At 37.1% G+C, this 19,813-nt stretch overlaps 1 protein-coding gene across 1 annotated transcript; it reads right to left on the reverse strand.

The window, feature by feature from the left end:
* Positions 1-398: 398 nt before the first annotated feature.
* Positions 399-9,209, reverse strand: LOC134542902 (uncharacterized). The gene is made up of 4 exons (XM_063387487.1): positions 8,756-9,209; positions 6,920-7,757; positions 4,615-4,735; positions 399-577 (listed from the first exon to the last, which is right to left on the reverse strand). The coding sequence occupies exons 1-4, from the start codon at positions 9,046-9,048 to the stop codon at positions 399-401; spliced, it is 1,431 nt and encodes a 476-aa protein (XP_063243557.1). The 5' UTR covers positions 9,049-9,209.
* Positions 9,210-19,813: the final 10,604 nt, after the last annotated feature.

Below are 19,813 nucleotides of genomic sequence, written 5' to 3' on the forward strand. Positions count from 1 at the left end.
AAAAATTTTAAAATTGTATTTTAACGGTTATTCCATGAGGCCTTTTGTATCTGAACAGTTTAAAATAACTTTCTCTTCTGCAACAAATTACTTGTTGTACAACAAAGATACAGTTTGGTGAAAAACACTGAAAAGTTACGTTTCTGTGTACAATTTTTAATTGAAACGGATAGCAAGCAAAGCAAGCTTACAATGATGTCATTGAAGTACTGGGAAAACTTCTTGAATGGTGAAGTTAAATCAAAATCTGCTGCTAGAGAACAAAGTTTGCTCTTCAAGCCAAAGAAATATTGACGTCAAAAAAAAAATATATTTTGTTTTTATTTTCTCCTAGGTTCGGCTGTCGGAAGATCTGGCTCACTGCTCCCTGGGCGGGGGCCACGCGCAGGAGATGAACGTCAGGCTGCGTCCGTCGGCGTGTCGTGTCGAGTCGTGTCGAGTCGGGTCGAGTCGGGTCGGGTCGTGTCGAGGCCTTGTCGGGCGGGCGAAGGAGAACGGGGCACCGCCGGGAAGTCGTCAAACTGCTTCCGCACGTCGCGTCGTGCGCGAGATCCCCCATCGGCGAGGCGCGCGGCCTCTGGAAGCACCCACGGGCGCTAGGCTCGGCTTTATGAAGTACATACCTAATGTCGGGTCGTTACCACAACGCCGAACGTACAATAAAGCCGAATACCATAACGCCGAATGCCAAATTGACCGCAACGCCGACAGTTAGAAAACTGCTGTGTACCACAACGCCGAAAAATGTTGCTGCAGGAAGGGGGGGGGGGGGCCACAGGAGCAAAATGAAAAATAACAGAATGAATTTGTGTGCTAACCTTACCTAACCTAACCTTTGTGGCAGTCCTGAAATGACATTTTTCGGCGTTAATGTATTTCGGCGTTGAGGTAATTTGGCGTTGTGGTGCGTCCCCCCTAACTTACAATTACAAGCTCAAAATATAAAATAAAATAAAAAATCCTTTTAGGCACAGCCTGCAGGCGCAGGTAGATTTCGAAGTACCTATTTCTTCTGTAAATATTTTTGGAAACTGCTATACTCTCCTGGAACATTTCAAAAAAACTTACAGTAGCCTACATGGCATCCTATATGTTCACCGATATTTAAAAAAAAAAAGATCGTTTTAACATTTTCTCGTATTCCATGAAGCGATAATATTTTGAATGTTTTTTTTTAACTCAATGCATCCAGCACTGAATGTCTTGAAAGAATTTCAGGTTATGCCTACTAAGTTAGTTATTCAATTATTTTTATCATCGACCATTCTTTTTCATCCCTTGTACTAATAGGTGGTCGTACAAATTTTGTTTTGGATAAAGGTTCAAGGTAACATTGAGATGGTTATTAATAAATTCCTACGAATTTGATGCTAAAATTTATTTATTTTTAATTTCAACCCTTGTTTGCGAGTCAATAGTTCGTTTCATCAAAAATTGTTTCAGCCAAAGGTTTTAGATAAAGTTTAGAAGTTTTACAATAAAATATAATGAATTTGATAATACATCTATTTAATAACTGTAATGACATTTGGTCTTTCTACCCTTATTATTTCCACTCCTTGCATAGTTTATACTATCAAAAATTATTTCAGGCAAAAGTTTTAGATAAAAATTATAAGGTTAACACACAATTTGTACGAATTAGATGTTGTGCCTAAGAAGGAAGTTATGATTTTGTTTTGTCCTCCTACCTTGTTTTATAACCCCTTGCAGTTATAGTTGGTCATATGAAATACTTATTCAGACAAAAGATTTAGGTATTACTCCTACGAGTTGTAATACGTTCAAACTCATGTGATATTTTCTACATACTACAGTAATGTTAGTTCACACAATAAATGTTATTGTTAAGTTTGTAGTCAACTGAAGATAGTTGTAAATTTAATTCTTAAAATTAATAATTATTTTTTCCTCAATTATGCCCAATCGACATGTCTTCATAGTTTTCTTGAGGTAATTACGAAATTTTAAGGTTATTGTCAGTCCATGAATTTTTGATGCCAAAAGTAAAATTTAAGAATTTTAAGAATTGGTTACTGGTATTTAATTTTAACATTTCCCATTGGTTGGGAACAATGCTTGCAGCTTCTCTTTCAGTATAGGAGGGGTAACAAACTGCGCTACTCTGCTTGGAGGAGTAATAGTGGGCAATTTTTGGTAACTTCAATAATATTTGTGATGGCAGTGATTTGGTTTTACGAAACTCCATAAAAATGAATTGTTTACAAATTTGAAATCTGCTGGTATCGAGTTCAGTAAGGATGACGAGCTAGATTTATATTATGCAATAAAACCAACGCGTATAAAAGGAAGCTGTTTTGAAAAGTAGGCGAAAACATAGCTGGTTTGAATCCAGTCGGAGATGCGAAAAGTGGATTGGTTGCCAGTATCAAAATCAAATTTTTACTAAAGCAAAAAAAAAAAAAAAAGGGATCCATTGTAGTACCTAATCAAAATAAATAATGACAATGTGTTAGTTGTGTCAATTTATGTACTTGCGAAGTTTTGATTATCTCATTGCAAACTTCTATCACTTGAAATTTGTTTTCAATAGATAATAACGCACGTAATATTTTAGAGATGTTATTGTAAATAACGCGTTGCTGTTCTTCGAAGTAATGCGTGGTAAAATTATAACTGGTCATGCCGAAGTGTTGTTTGTTTGAGATTTAGTAACGTCATTGCTGAACGCCGGAGTTCTCTGTTGGGTAATTAATTACAAACTAACTCCCACCGAGTGTGACTTGAACCAATGACCCCAGAGCTAGAAGTCAGGTAAGCTAATCACCACGTCCCAGAGAAACGCATCGGGTTGTTTGGCAGGAGTGCAAAAACTAAAACATAAAAGTGAATGCTGACAGCCAACTAGCTAGCTAGTTATTATTATTATAATTACAAAATGACTAATCCGTCGATTGGCCATTATTTTAACACGACCAAGGAACTGCAAACTACAAGCGCTGTTTCAAATAAACTTCCCAGCTGGAAAGCCCTAGTGAAGACAGCGATCGCTAGCTTGGCCCCGCCCTTCCGGTCTCCCGATCTCTCTCTCTCTCTCTCTCTCTCTCTCTCTCTCTCTACCCCCTCCCCCTCAAAACAAACAAATAACACAACCACACACGTAAATAATACCTTAGCAGTTCGTGAACCTACTACTTCATGGCCACCACTCCGCTCAAATTCATCTCTTAAGAAACTGTCGGACTGTAATTGTAGACCTTGGAAATAATGTTTTCCTGTTTTCTTACTTTTAAACGATCCAACTACACTGAAAACCATACATATGACTGTGTTTTTTTTTTATTTGAACACACGCTAATTTTACGGGTAAATATAGCAATTGAAAAACCATAAAAAAAAAATAGTTGCATAACTCCTACAAGAAGATCCACATACACATGTAGTGCATTCAACTGCCTTAACACTTGTGACCAAGTTCTCCAAACCATCTCTGCTTACGAATACGCAAAATTCAATCCAAACATCATAGCCTTGCGTACACCTAATCCAGCTGACAAAACATTTGATCAAATAAAATAGTTTAATGTTTTAAAACATCTCAAAAACGTATTTAAGCACTCCGAAGTTAACTATATGATTTAGTTTATAAAAAAAAGTTCTGTAATGTTTCTTACACTGGACTAAAATATATATTTATTCAGTAAAAGTTTATTAATATTATTTAATATCGAACTTCAATCCTCTCTAAGTTCTACTTAAATATACTTTTATCATACGTGTTAGTTCTCAGACTCTTGATCGTTCAAAAGAAATATAACTTCTGACACTAAATGCCCCCTTTTTCTTTAAAATATCTTGTGATTGCGTTTGATATAATTCTGTCAATATAACTTGTTTACTGAATAATTTACAAAAACATTTATTGCTACACTCAATTAAAAAATACTAACTATACAGTGAAGGCTTTATTATTTGTATATAAATGTTACTCTTACATATTAAACATAACCTTTAAACATAAATAAAACAACAACAAATTGGTTGTCTGTAAAGTCGGTTTACGGACAATAGTTTAACGTGACAACGTCATAACAATACATTGATGAAATGATTGCATACTTGTATGAATACAAATAAATAATTTTTATTGAATTATCACTATTTTGTATGGATACAAAGAAGGAGTGAAATGAAATCTACAATTTCATTGATAAATTTACTTTTATTTGCACTCATTAATTCAAATATGTTTATTACTTAAACGAACAGATTATTTTAACTATAACGTTTATACATGTTTGCTATATTTAACTTCTTCCAATCTGTGTTATTCTGTTAAGGATAGGACGATGATAGGAAAAGTAGGAAACGAATGGGAGTGTTTCAAGTTTAATGTGCCTCGAAAAAGTCAAATCGATGGTTGTTCCAATCGAGTGGAAGAAAGATAGATGCGGCGCAAGCGTACAATGAGCGTAACGGGACACAGCGTAACGGGACAATGTGCGTTACGGGACACTTTTTCGTACGTGCAGCCGGCGTTCATCGATTTATTAGACGTTGTCACGTCAAAAAATAAAAATAATATTGTACTCTAATTGTTTTAAATTGATCTATTTCGTCAGCTAGATCCTAACACTCGAGAGACATGCTTGCCACTTATCTGTTTGGCGGTTGCACCAGTCCGGCCGCGGTACCTGATCCCTAGAGGGCTCTGCTCCAGAGGTGGTGGGGCCTCTCCTGATATCCCGCTGGCCGGCGCGCCGGGCCGTCTGGCCTGCCTCGTCGCATCGCCTTTAGTATCCTCGTAACAATATTAGTGAGTTTTTCACTCAGGCAGTCTACATACATCTCAGATCACACAAAAGAATGCCTCGTTGCTTGGCGAATTTAATTACATATGTACTTCGATTTTCTAAAAGAACACTAGAGTTAGCTTGATCTCTCTCTTCTTTCCGTAGTTTTTGCTCATTTTTATACCTGCTATTCGCACCCGTAAAAAATACTCGTGGAACCAAATCGCACTACTTATTTGAAAATAAATCGTCAACAATGAACAACCGTTTGTCATGGCCAATGTAGCTGGTTCAATGTGGAGGTTATAAAAATTCTTTCTTCACTTTATAAGTCTGAATTTCAGTGCAGTAAATGTCCCAATTATCGTGCTTAGTACATTAACATATGTAATGCGTTAAAATGCAACCTTAAAATAAACATTTTTTAGCAAAGGGTATGCGTAAGATGGAGTATCATTTGCAATCAAACGCACGTTTCACTAGCTCTTCCCAAATAAAACATTTTAAATTGTAAGAATTGCACAATTTTACCGAAATTTACATAAGAGCGTATAAAGTTACGCACATTTACTAGAACATATTCCTTTGTTAATGCGCTTGAGGTACTGGTGTGAGTAGTATACAAATGGGCATACTGAAACAGGCGCCAGTCGGTGGTGCCTGGTGCTGGTCAGCCATCTTGGATTGTGACGTCTCAGCGGCCATTTTGACTCAAAATTCCTCAAAATTCCTCAAAAATGACTCAAAATGACTCAAAATTTCCCGTTTTCGAGGGAAAAATTCCCGTTCCGAGGGAAAATTAGGATTTCGAAAAACCTCAAAAGTCTTTTGCCTTAGAAAGAACACAAATTCCTAAAATAGGCTTAAGCATCCTTGTCTACAGCCTCCGATAAGCCTCTTTTAGGATTATGACGTCACCGTTGCAATTTCCGTTACGCCAGTCATCTTGAAAATCTGTAATTTATATGATATAAAATCGGGAAAAATTTTAAAAATCATTAAAAAAATTAAATAATCGAATTAAATAATAAAAATCTTAAAAACCACTGTTGCACTTATCGTTACGGTCGCCATATGGGATTATATAAATGTAGCATATTTCGTTACACCCGCCATCTTGGTTGAGTACTATGTCATCGTTACACTTTATGTTACGACTGTAATAATGGATCCTATTAATGTTGCAATTACCGTTATTGTCACTATCTTGAAATTTAGATGCCATCTTGGAAATCCATAATTTTTATGTTAGAAAATCGGGAAAAATTCCAAAATACATCAAAAAATTAACTTATTAGAATTCTGATAGATTATATCGATTCCCGTCCTTGGTTCGAAACCGGTGAGGGCAAAAAATAAAAAAAACATCATATCCTTCCTCCACAGAAGTCACCTACAGAATAACCTACCCACAATACCAAGGTATATATAACATCAACTGGTATGACGTTATGTCCGCCATCTTGTCTTCGTCCTCTGGAGACCATCATCTTGTTTTCGTCTGCTAAAGTGTGCTGGCGACATGTTAATATAATTTTCTGTTCACCATACCTTTAAGGCTCAGTCAAACAGGAGGCGGACTGTCCGCGCGGACCTGGCCGCCCGTCCGCCACGGACACAGTGTAACCTTAGATTGCATCATCCTGGTTAAACAGAAGGCGGTCTGCCGCAGCGGACCAGTCTAGTCCGCAGCGGACAGAGGAGCAGTTGTCATTTTCTACAAAGTTCGCGCGGACAGCAATGGCTGACGAGACGGAAAAATTAATAGATCTTGTGCGGGAGTGTGTTTATTTGTATGATGTTCGTCATCCTGACTACAAAGATGTAGTGAAGAAAGCAGAAGCATGGAAGGATATCGCGGATAAACTACATGAAAGTAGTAAGATAATTTGTTTTTATATGTATTCACTATATTCATATTATATTGTTTGTATATTATTTTATTTTTATTCATATTTGTATTTTATGTATTCATTAATGTGATATCTTCTATGTATACATATTTATTTATACTTTACAAATTAACACGAAACATTACAAAGAGCTTAATCATACAATGCAACAGTAATATAAATATGTAATAATATTTTACAAGGTTTTTACAATTTTTACATCATGATTCACGAACTTAAATAGTTGAAGTAATTAACGAAATGGTTTCGTACAGCATGGGCAGCATCACTAGATCGTTCTTTCAATGGAGTGGTGGCTGAGAAAGCATTGGTGGGTTGATTTGTTATATCGTCTGTTAATTCTAGCTCATCAGTTGTGACATTTTCTGTGTTAGCTCTAATAAAATTGTGAAGACAACAAGCAGCTTTGACAACGTGTACAGCTGTATCAACATTACATTCGATAGGTCTAAAAAATATACGCCACTTTTGAGTTAAAATGCCGAAGGCATTTTCCACGATACGTCGTGCTCTGCAATGTCGTTTATTGTACCTTCTTTTTTCTATATTATCAACGACCGCCTTTCTTGGGAACGGACGCATCAAATAAGTTTGTAACTTGAACCCTTCATCACCTACAAACACATGAGGGACGGGGGTTTCTGTCCCGGGTAATGGTTTTGGAGGAAGAATTGTTTTGTTATCAACAAAATCGCGATAGAAAGAGGAGTTCTCGAAAATGGCACTATCACTGTGCCGACCATAACTACCTATGTCAACGACAATAAAATTGTAGTAAGGATCAACTATGGACAAGAGAACAATCGAAAAAAAGTTTTTATAACAATAATAACTTGATCCACTCTTGTTAGGGCATTTGATTTCCACGTGTTTCCCATCTATACTCCCGATGCAGTTGGGAAAGTTCCATCGTTCTCTAAAGCCAACTTCAGATTTCCTCCAAACTTCCTCTGTTGGAGTAGCCAAGTACAACGGTTGTAGAACGTTCCATATCTCGACGCACACTTCTTTAACTATGCTGGAAACAGTAGTGCGTCCAACACGGAAGGAAAAGGCAATAGTGTGATGGGAATCACCTGTAGCCAAATACCTGAAACAATACAAACGAAGCATGAACAGTTTCATAAATAGAATAATATATTAGAATTAATTATTGTAACATTTATTATACATTAAAATTAATGTGAGTTTTAGTTATTACTTATGTTTCAAACTTGTTTTTGATTTTATCGTTCTGCTTAAATGATGTTTGTATACTGTTTTGTACAGGTGAAGCTGTTAAACTCAAATGGAAGAATTTGAGGGATTCATATGTGAAGTATCTCAAGTTCTTGAAGGGAGCTACAGGTTCGGCAAAGAAGTTTAAAAATTGGCCCTGGGCGGCAAACTTGGAATTCCTTCAAGATACAGTTTCTCCACGGGTAACCGCGTCAAATATACCACAGACGGGTGAAACAGACGATCCGATAGAAGAAGCTAGCAACGAGGGTAGCTGTGCGACAGATGATTCCCAAATTCCACCGCCCCAGAAAAAATCCAAACCAAAGGACGTTAGCACAGATGTTCATGCGATTATAAAGTATCTAAATAACAAAAAGGACAACAAACCTAGGAACAACCTCGACCGTATTGACCACTTGTTCTTAAGTTATGCAGAGACATTTAAAAGGTTTTCACCTAGAACACAAGCAGTTATAAAAATGGAGATGGCTCAAATGTTTGGCCGGGCTGAACTTCGCGAACTGGAAACTTCACACCCATCCTCCCCTTTAAATTCAAGTAGTTCATCGTGGCCACCGAACTGTACTGCTACCTCCTCCGGGGTAGTGGATTACACCGATCTGAACTATACCAACAAGCCACCGTTTGTTGGAATCCATGCAACCTCTGGCGATTCGGCAAAAGAATGGTACGAAACATTCCAAGGACACATGTAAAATTATGTAAATGCATGTAAAGGTAAATTTCAAAATCTGCTGTCTACGGATATTGTATTGTGTTATGTAAAAAAATGTAGTGTAAAGTTATTGTACAAATAATTAAACTAAAGAGAAAAATTATTTTTAAATAAGTAATTGTATTACTTACCTTAAACAGATAGCTAGTCTTTCCTTCGTCCCAATGGGTTTCCTCCAGTTAGTGGCCACTTTTGATATTTTATGTTCAAGGAGGGTATGCAATTTGTCAAATTGTTCTTGAGACATTCGAAAATATGTGAAAAATCGGTCTTCGAATGAACTCAACTCACAGCATAATCGGTGAAACTCGCCGAACACCTCTCTTGTTTCATTTATTTCATGCACCCATTTTCTTTTTCTTTTTGCTTTACTCAAAGCGAACATAAGAAGTAACTCTTCTTCGTCAGATGAACTGCTGGACATCTTGAAATGACAACAAGAAAACACGAATTCCAGACAGAGAATTGAATATCACACTGTTTCACTGCAACTGTTTTCACACTGGTTCGCCTCGACTTGTCCGCATTCTGTCTGGCTTCCCTAGTCCGCGGCGGACTGCGGTCGTTCCGCCCGCGCGGACAGTCCGCCTTCTGTTTGACTGAGCCTTTAACCTCGTCTGTTGACATTGAACTTTGTCATTGACCTTGATCTTGAACTTTGACCTTGTACTTTGACCTTGACCTACAACTTTGACCTTGAACTTTAACCTTGAACTTTAATCTTGAACTTTGACCTTGACCTTGAAATTTGACCATGACCTTGAACTTTGACTTTGATCTTGACGTCCATCATGGATCCGTCATTTTATGTTCAGTACATGCCACCAGGAGCTACCACATGCTAGTGGTCATTGCCACCATAATGTTTTCGTATGCTGGAGGACACCATCATGTGTGTACTCGTCTTACCATCATGCTAGTTTTATTATAACCTGCTACAGTGCAGTAATCATTTCTTATTACTGAGGTGCCCACCATCTTGAAATTTGGCCGCCATCTTGAAATCATGTAATTATTTAGCTAGAAATCCGGGATGAATTCCAAAAGTCTACGAAAAAATCAATTATTAATTTACAAATAGAATGGATGGATTCCTGTCCACGGTTCGATTCTTGACCAGTGGCAGTTGTAACAAATTATTAAATAAATTTTAGATTCTGTTTTCCATTATCTTTTGACTTCTGTGGAGGAAGGATCTAATGTTTTTTTTTTATTTTTTGCCCTCACCGGTTTCTAACCAAGGACGGGAATCGATATAATCAATCATAATTCTAATAAGTTAATTTATTGATGAATTTTGGAATTTTTCCCGATTTTCTAACATAAAAATTATGGATTTCCAAGATGGCGTCTAAATTTCAAGATGGCGACAATAACGGTAATTGCAACATTAATAGGATCCAATATGACAGTAGTAACATAAAGTGTAACGATGACATAGTACTCAACCAAGATGGCGGGTGTAATGAAATATGCTACATTTATATAATCCAAGATGGCGACCGTGACGATAAGTGCAACAGTGGTTTTTAAGATTTTTATTATTTAATTCGATTATTTAATTTTTTTAATGATTTTTAAAATTTTTCCCGATTTTCTAACATAAAAATTACAGATTTTTAAGATGGCGGGCGTAACGGAAATTGCAACGGTGACGTCATAATCCTAAAAGAGGCTTATCGGAGGCTGTAGACAAGGATGCTTAAGCCTATTTTAGGAATTTGTGTTCTTTCTAAGGCAAAAGACTTTTGAGGTTTTTCGAAATCCTCATTTTCCATCGCAACGGGAATTTTTCCTTCGAAAACGGGAAATTTTGAGTCATTTTGAGTCATTTTTGAGGAATTTTGAGGAATTTTGAGTCAAAAATGGCCGCCGTGACGTCACAATCCAAGATGGCTGACCAGCATCAGGCACCACCGCCTGGCGCCTGTTTCAGTATGCCCATTTACATACTACTGGTGTGGCCAAAAGAACAAGGAAGCAGTTAACAGTCTCGTTTCTTTCACCGGAGTGCATATCATCTGCCTCGACTCCCACACTCCCATTGTTAGATTATTCACGTGGGTTACACAGATCGTGTTGCAACACTGTTCTACTCTGGCTCTGTACAAGTTAGAATTTCACTCTCGAGCAATTATACTTTTCCCATAAAACACTAACGACTTCATTTACGGAGGACAAAGCTTTCGCTGGGTTCTTCACACGTCCTATCTCAGCGCGCGCACGATGGTGCTCAAAGCGTTTGCATATTTCTGTTACGGAACAGTATAACGGGGTTAGTTAAGACAAATCCAGTACCCTATATTTTATACATTCATATATATAGTTTTTTTTTTTTTTAATTAGGGCCAGATATCGTATAGGAACTTGGGGTATTGATTTTCAACTCCCCAGTTAGCTCCGTCAGATCTTTCAACGTTTGCTTTGGATTTTTTTATACCTACATCGATTATAATGAAAGTTTGCTAACTAAGCTTAAGCGGGTAGAATCGTAAATTATATTTCTTCTATAAATTCGTGTATTGGTGATTACTTTATATAAATACATAATTTAAGTAATATAAGTATGTTTATAAATGTTATCATTAAATCATTACATGACGTTACAATACCTGAGGTAAGGTAAAGTAGCAAATAAACACTGCCATGTTGACAGATAAGTCACGGATAGGACACCAACATCCGTTCAGTAAAATAAAGGGGCTATATATAAGGGTTTGGGAGGAGTAAAGTGGATTAGGAATGCGGTTAGGATACAGGTGTAACATATTCAACACCTAAACCCTTATTTTTGTGTCTTGGAATATCGGCTTTAATGACCAATTTATATTTAAATTTTTAAAATTAACAAAATTCCATGCAATCGTGAATGGTATGATATATCGCCCCAAAATTTTAAGTTATCCTAAAAAAATCTATCATTCCCACTAACAAAAGCAAAGAATTTAAAAGCAAACAGCAGGCAAAGTGTTTTTTTTTACCCCCAAACCACTTCCCAAAAATTAAATTTTGTGTACGCTTCTGATTATGCTTTCAATTAATGCTAAAATTAAAATATTAATTGGTCTTTTAATTTCTCAAAACTATAAAAAAACACTTATTGAAGCGATAAAACAATTTATAAACCATCAGATATAGTCTATACGACTATATATTAAAAAGCTGAAGAGTTTGTTTGTTTGTTTGTTTGAACGCGCTAATCTCAGGAACCACTGGTCCGATTTGAAAAATTATTTCAGTGTTGGATAGTACATTTATCGAGGAAGGCTATATATATTATATTATCAATAACATTAGGGATCCTTACTAAAAGTCAAATTTAGAATCAAATGCGTTGGAGGGGGTTAAATACAACATGCAGTACACGTACGAAGTGTGTGTTGACAATGCCGCAGGCGCTAGAAGTTTATTTCCTATTGCCTATAAACATTGTTGCCACGCACTAGATACCTTATCATTCTTAATTTTCCCATACAAGTAAAAAACACCCGTGTGATATTAACAACGAAGCAATCAGTACCCTCATAGAGTTCAATTAGTATTTAAATACTTTCAATAACTTTAAATCGCAAACCTAAACTATTGTTTTTTCCTCTCTCTGTGTTTAATATGTTTTTTATTGCCCTTTTTTTCCAAGTATATATATTTTACAGACTTGAAACTTCACAGTAATGTACCTTATGTTACGCAGGATGATATTTTCCGAAAATTAGATCCCATGGGTGGTTAAAACCAGGCAACAGTGGGTACTTTGTCTGCATGAGAACAGGATTTTGCATTCTTCATGCCTTCTGCGTCTCCATGGCAACGGGCATCGCGCGGCAGTGGCGTACCCACAAGGAGGGGCATGTATAATGAGCGGCGCAAGAGTTATCTGCCTGTAGACTGCCGTAGCGAAGTACGGGTATATCAGTTGTACGTTGCGTGCACGAGTCGGGAAACCATCTGTGCTATTCATTTTCTCTCCGGTACATTATACAGCATTGTAATACATTTTCACAGAATTTTTTTTTATTTACCAATACTGTAAATGGGAGATGTGGCTTAATTTTTTTCCATTAGTATAGCCGTGCGAAGCTGGGTCGGGCTTCTAGTGAGTTTATAATTTAAATTTGAAAAATTAAAAAAAAATACAGATGCAAAGTTATTGAAAATGCTACCCCTTTAAATCGAATAGAAGGGTTTCTTTGTTACTTAGTGAGGGACCTGAACGTTCGTGACGCGTGGGTCGTATGTTAGATCCCTATACCTCGACATGGCTCGAATTACTGAGCGATGAGTCCGGTGTACTAGATTGGTTCGTAGTCGTGACAGTAAAAACCACCCTCTAGCACCAACCATTCCAACTCGGGCGGTCTACGGTAGTGATAGTCGACTAGACGCTTGCCTATCTTTCGACAAACAAATATCATCAGGTATATACTATCGTGCATGGGCTTAGACCCCGCGGGATTGGGGGGGAGGGGGGAGGTCTGGGCTCTGGAATCAAGAAGCTCATGACTGAGGCGGCCCGCTTGCGCTTGCGAAATCGTGAATGTGAAACGGCGGTTGATAGACATAAACATCAAAACTATGTTTCGTGGAAAACATTTTTTCATCTTATTGCATGCAATATAGGTCAACACATCGGAAGTAAACAACATTCAAGCACCCTTCCAGAGATGACTATGTCGGTTAAAACCCACGTGCAAAATCTCTTCCCCCCCCCCCCCTCCACGAATTTCCGCCCACCCTCCTTGCAAATCCTTCAGATTTGCCCCCTTGCTACCGTGTATTTACAAAAAAATTTTAAAAATGTATGTAGGATACATTTATCAATAGACAGCGTTCATATGTACTATCAAAGAAACGCTCAAAAATATTTATATCCATGCAATATATATTGGATATTTATGTTTATTTTTTTTAAATGCTATTCATCACAGGCAATAATTTTATTTATTAGTCACTGCACAGAATATATAAGGCACGAAAGAATGTCAACATTCAATGTTAATTCATATGTATCTGGCCCTAGGATTCGTTTCATAAACGGTATATGGCCTTCAAATAGAGTGAATTTTGCCACCCTTGACCTAAGGAAACAATAACAGTCTGATCAGTCTTTCCCCTGGCCCTAACGTACTGACATTAAATATCGCTGCCTTTTTGAAAACACAGTTGCAGCTAATATCAGTAAACAGTAGGGTGGTGACAGGTTCGGGGATATCTCTCAATGATAAGTCTCGGGTACACTCTTAAAGCACAACACAAATGTTAAGTTAATATTTACAATAATTTTACACCAAACTTTAACCTGAAAATACCATTTTTCACATGTGGTTGGAATAGCAGTATTCAACATTTACAAAATCACTCCAACGACGCTTTTATCCTACGCGCAAGTCTTAGCAGTAGATCCACTATTACATTTAAACTATAAAATTTAGTAGAACAGTGTATATGATATTTGTATTAAATAAGACACCAAAAATTTGATTTCATACTTTTTTTATGTGTGTAACTACCTGCATGACACCCGATAATACCCGAATGTAGAAGTGAGTGTACCCAAATTGTGTGTACTTCATCTGGCAACACTGAGTTGTTTAGATCTGTGGCCGTGTAACATGGAAGTAGCGAAACATGGATTTTTTCTGTTCCCAAATTCATCGAGGGTAGTGCTGACACACTCAAGTACGAATCCGCACATCCTAATCAACCAAAACCTTAATCACTCATTATGTGAATTCTAACGCAGCTAATTAGGTTTTATTTCTTGTTTAATCTATTAATGCCTAGCATTTCGTTGATAGCGGGATCATTCCGGGGTGATTAATTTATAAAAGAAGTACGAGTAATTTAGGGAAATCAAAGTAAACAGAGATCAAGTTTCCAAGTCCACCCGAATTAGAGGCGTTTTAACATAAAGTTATCTATTTTTGTATGACTAATAGGAAAACATGTAATATTGCCAAAATAATGCGCATTAACATATAAATAGCTACATGCGCAACCGCCTGTAAATTATAAAATGTTTGTGTGGTATTTTGTTATACATTTTATACATTTATACATATTTCTGCAGTTTTCAAAACACAAATTAAACAGATAAATAATTGTAAATCTACTTTAATAAGACTAACATATTTACTGGAACTAATCACAATTAGTAGGCCTAAAAAATTATGCACTGTTTTCATTACTCAAACTAAAAATCCCTTTATTTTACATTTTGTAAGTTATTTTGTTAGTTACTGAGAAAAAATTGTTAAGAAATATTTAATAAAAATATATTTTCAATTGGGCATAATTTTCAATGTGCAGAAATTTATTCTAATACATTCCAATATAGAAAGGCTACTTTAGCCACAAAAATAATTTATTGAAAACATTGTAAAGAATAAGTTTGTGTATCATTTTGATGTTAATATATATATATAATATTATTTTCAACGTGCATAAATACGTTCTTCAAAGCCTGCACACTAAATAATTCCATTATCGGAAAGCTATACCTCAGCCACATCAACATAAAACATCCTAAGCTACCGGTTACATGGCATATATGTAATAAAAAAAATAGACGTAAAATAACCACGGAAAGAATATAATAAACACATTTATCATAAGCAAGAAAACCACAACTTGAATGGTTAGGTACTAACCTTACTTTGACTTCCCGATATGCTATATGAATGTAAAATAATATACTAGTCTCTCCGCCACCCGGAATAAGTTACGCACTTGTTTTTGCTTTTTTCTCTGCTGAACGTAAATTAAATGGTTTAACAAACAACGCGTTTGCAGCGTCATGTTTTCTCCTCACGAATGAGTTACGACAAACACCAATAGTTTTCTTATTACACCTCAGCAACAATGGTCGCACACGGAACGGAATGTTATTAAATGAAAACGATATTGTTCTATCAATTTGTTTTTCAATGTATGCGCGTCCGTCCATTCAGATATTGCTTACTTGTTCACACGGTGAAGACAACTGTAGCCAACAGTATGCATCAGCTACGTGAACTATTGGTAGGCACTAGAGGGGCTTTTATTTTTACGGTATTTCCGTTATTTCACGGTTTGCTACTAACTAGATTTAAATCTTTGTAAAATATTTTGCTGTGATCCGTTCTCTGATTTTCTCAAACATGGTAATCCCGGCGTAAATTACTGCAACCGGCGAAGTTGGCAGCACTGCTCTCGCGTGGGACCGAAAGCAGGAGGGCCAACTAGGGTAAGTCCTCCGGGCGCTGCCAACCTCTGGGAAAAGTGCTGACTGGAAACGCACGGAGGCGGTAGCTGGTTCTGCGCCGTCAGCGCTGTCAACGCGAGGCCCACTAGACCGGCAGCTGAGCGCGTCGACCTTGGGATGAACTGCAGGGCAGTGTTGCCAGGGTTTCGACACAAATATCCCTCCCGACAACTTCATTACCTCCTGTCATTATCAAGACATCACATATCACAATATTTTTGAAGTGTAATTTATTTGCAGCCAGTAAGATAAGTCGGGAGGAAAACTCACTAAAGCGTAACGAAAAACGAAAAGTGCAACGCTTAGAAGTAGGGCCCTCGATTTGGGGGAAAGGGAGGGGAGCGAGAATAACGAATAAATTAGGGAGTCAGACAACTGTCAGACTCCTTTCAGGTTTTTCATCGCCGTTTTTGTTATAATTGTGTATATCCAGGGAGAACCTCCATTGTGTGATTTATTGTTAAGTTTCATCGTTCAATTGACATATTTAATATTGCGTTTTATCGTTTAAATTTATTATTAAATAGAGAAGTTTCGCCATTAATGCACGTCACCCATACAAATACAATACAAATAATTTAACTAATACAAAACAGAGGTTATAAATAAAGTTTGTACTTAGGTATATGTTAGATTCTAAATATTAGTTTGATATGGGGAAGGTATTCACATAGTGCAGACATCAGTATGTTTGTGTCACTTTACCCCATCCCTCTTCCATTTTTCGTGGTTCGAGTTGATCTATTAGACGGTAAAATATCCACGGATGTCAGAATTGCCGCATTGCAACACCGAAAAACATTAGTAAATGGTGCTCGACCACGACTGATAATTAAACGCAGTTACTATCATAAATCACATTCCTTGACCATTTTTTTCCCAAATTACAATCACTCCAAATTAGCTGAATACAGTATGTCCATAAAAGAATATCCTAGTTAGATAGTTTAATAGTATCAACTAGTTGAGTGTGAACCTGTAAACTTTATTTGGCAAAGGATGGAGCCCCTCCCCACTGGAAGAATCTCTTTGTACGAGAGTGGTTGAACGTCGAAATCCCTGACCGTTCGATAGGTCGTAATGGTCGAGACGACCAGTGGGGGATCCAGGATTTTGGTTTGGGAGGGGCTTGACCCAGCTGAGGCAAGGCTTTATCATGGCAAACACTAAAACAATAGTGGATCCAGATGCTTTTGGGGGGGGGGGGGCCTTGAGCCCCTTAACCCCCCCCCCCCCCCCCTCTGGATCCGCTACTGGAGACGACAGAGCACCTTATCTCTGGCCTCCACGTTCATCTGACATAAAGCCGTGTGCTTTTTTTTTTCCTGGAGCTTTAAAAAAGATCGCGTCAACGTTCTGCCGCTACCTGACGGTTTGCCAGTTCCATTACTCCGGACTTGTTAAACAAAGTGTGAGAACTGGACTTTATGTTGGATGTGTGCCGTATAACTAATTGTGCACATATTGAACATTTTTAAGAAAAACTATGTTATTTTACCTTATATTTTATGTATAATTTTTTGTGAATAGTCTAAATTAATTTGTTATAATATGCCATTGAAACTGGGATATTCTTTTAAGGACAACCTGTATTTAAGTGGTACCGCAAACCCGGCGCAAACCAGCATCTGAACAAAAACGGCTTCTTGGAGTATCCGTGTAGTAACTAATGTATGCGTGATCAATCCCTGGAAACATCTTAACCAACTGAGAGATGACCAGCAATTATTTATTGGGGTGCGCTATGAACAAATACACAACTAGGGCGAACAGTTCCTCTTCGTTGGGGTGCTGTCATAACTTAGAAACACACAGCTTAGAAACACATAACTCAAAAAAACACAAGAGAGAATTTCCCAAGTTATGCCTTTCCTAAATTGTGTGTTTCTAAGTTATGTGGTTCGGCATTGTGTGTTTTTAAGTTACTTGATTTTAAATTGTCACGTACCGAAGTTTGTCCCTTGATCCTAACGCCACGATGCTGTATATTAAATTAGTACATGATATTGCTGTTTTATTTTAGTACATCGAAAGATCCTTCACATAAAAATACTCGAATATTACAATGCAAACAAATTATTTTAAGTATTGTGTTTTTTTTTCTTTTGTATACATTTTACAATAATGAATAGTTGTTATATCACAAGTTTTTGTTCAGGATCTTTCGACGTACCAAATTAAAACAGCAGGCATCACGTATCACAAGATAAATTATACGAGATCATACCATCAGGATCAAGGAATAAATTCTGATACGTGATACGAAACTTTAACCCAGTTTTTGTTCCTAATTTGTAAAAGATCTAAGTTTTGAGTTCCTAAGTTACGACTTACTTTGTTGTGGTAGTTCTAATTTAGGTGTACTTTTTTTTTCTTCGAGAATTATAAGTTATGAATGTTCCAAGTTGTGTTTTTCTAAGTTATGGGCGTTTTAACTCGTGGAAGTTATAATTTGTGTGGAATTTTTTTTCTCTCTCGAGGATCCTAAGTTATTGAATGTTCCAAGTGTAGTATGTTTCTGGGTTATGCGTGGTTCCACACTTCGTCAGTTCTCGAACAGTGCCTCGGTGCGCGTCCATTCGGCCTCCCGGCAGTACCGCGAAAGAGGAGACTCTTGTCCGCTGATGTTCCTCGCCGGCTCCAGTGAGCGCAAACAGGAAGCGGTCCATCAGCAGGTTCGCCGGCCATTTCGTGATTCGTGTTGACTTTTAGCTTTCCCGTGCAGGCCACGCTTCTCGTTGGTTTTTCTTTTACGTACGCACGCCTAGGGACGGCAAAAACTTTTCAAACTCATCGGCATACCTGTCTTTCGATATATCGCTTGAATTATATCGATATCGATGAAATTATTAGCCTGAAATATATATCTGTATTTTCGATGTAAATATAGATCTATTACAACATACTAATATTTACCAATGATTTACTTATTAAAAAAATTATTATTTAAGCATATGCTATATATAGCTCTTGATACATCTAAGGTAATATAATAGCAATAAACTTTGCAGCAGTTTTACTAAGTAATGTAAGGTTTCTCCACAGTTCACTTTTAGGAGCTACGCCGTCAGAAAACCGAACAAAAAGCACTCTGTCTCATTAAAACACTGAAAAAAACTGAATACGAATATAAAATCAGTTACTAGACATACGTCCACGTGTTTACTTCCACGTCACCGGCCACTGCCCTTGCCCAAAAGTCGACCTGTCACTGCACTGAAAAATCTTCAACTTACCAACCTAAGAAATTCCCTACTGTAATCTCTAACATTTTCCTTTTTATCCTTACTTTTAAATAATAATTAGTTCTTTAAGAAACCTTCAGTCCACCATTTTATTAATTTTTCTGCTTAATTTATTTACAAATAATTATATTTTTTTACTTAAAACATATTATTTTATTCAAATTCTGTATTGTCGGAGCAAGATACCGCTATAAAAAAAAGCGTGCGCGTGGAGTAGACGCGTTACAGATGTGAAACTTCTTGTTTATCAGGTATAAAGAGAGATAAATTATTTAAATTGTCAATCACACTATTCACATAAAAATTAATGATACTTAGAAAGTTATTTGCACAAGTCAATAACACTTTTCCACGCGAATAAATAAATAGTAGATACTTTATGTAAAATAAAATAAATATGGTAGCGTCAATAGTTAGCCGAGGAGTAGACAAAAACAAGCAGCGTTACGAGAATTTCGTAGCATCACTGCTGCGTCTTTTCTACCACTCCCTTGCCGTCTCCCCATTCAGTCGTTACAACTAGTTTACAGCATGCTGCGCTACGTACCTATCCCCCCTGTTTGCTGTCTTCCCATTCGACCGCTAGCGCATGCGTTGGAGTGGCGTCGCCCATAACGCACTCTCCTGCTCTACTGGTTCCCCCACCACGTACCTAACTATTCCCCTCGTGCGATCGGAATTCTCGTAACGCTCGAAAATTGTAA

The sequence above is a fragment of the Bacillus rossius genome (assembly GCF_032445375.1).
Source record: "Bacillus rossius redtenbacheri isolate Brsri chromosome 9 unlocalized genomic scaffold, Brsri_v3 Brsri_v3_scf9_2, whole genome shotgun sequence".
Classification (NCBI taxonomy): Eukaryota; Metazoa; Arthropoda; class Insecta; order Phasmatodea; family Bacillidae; genus Bacillus; species Bacillus rossius.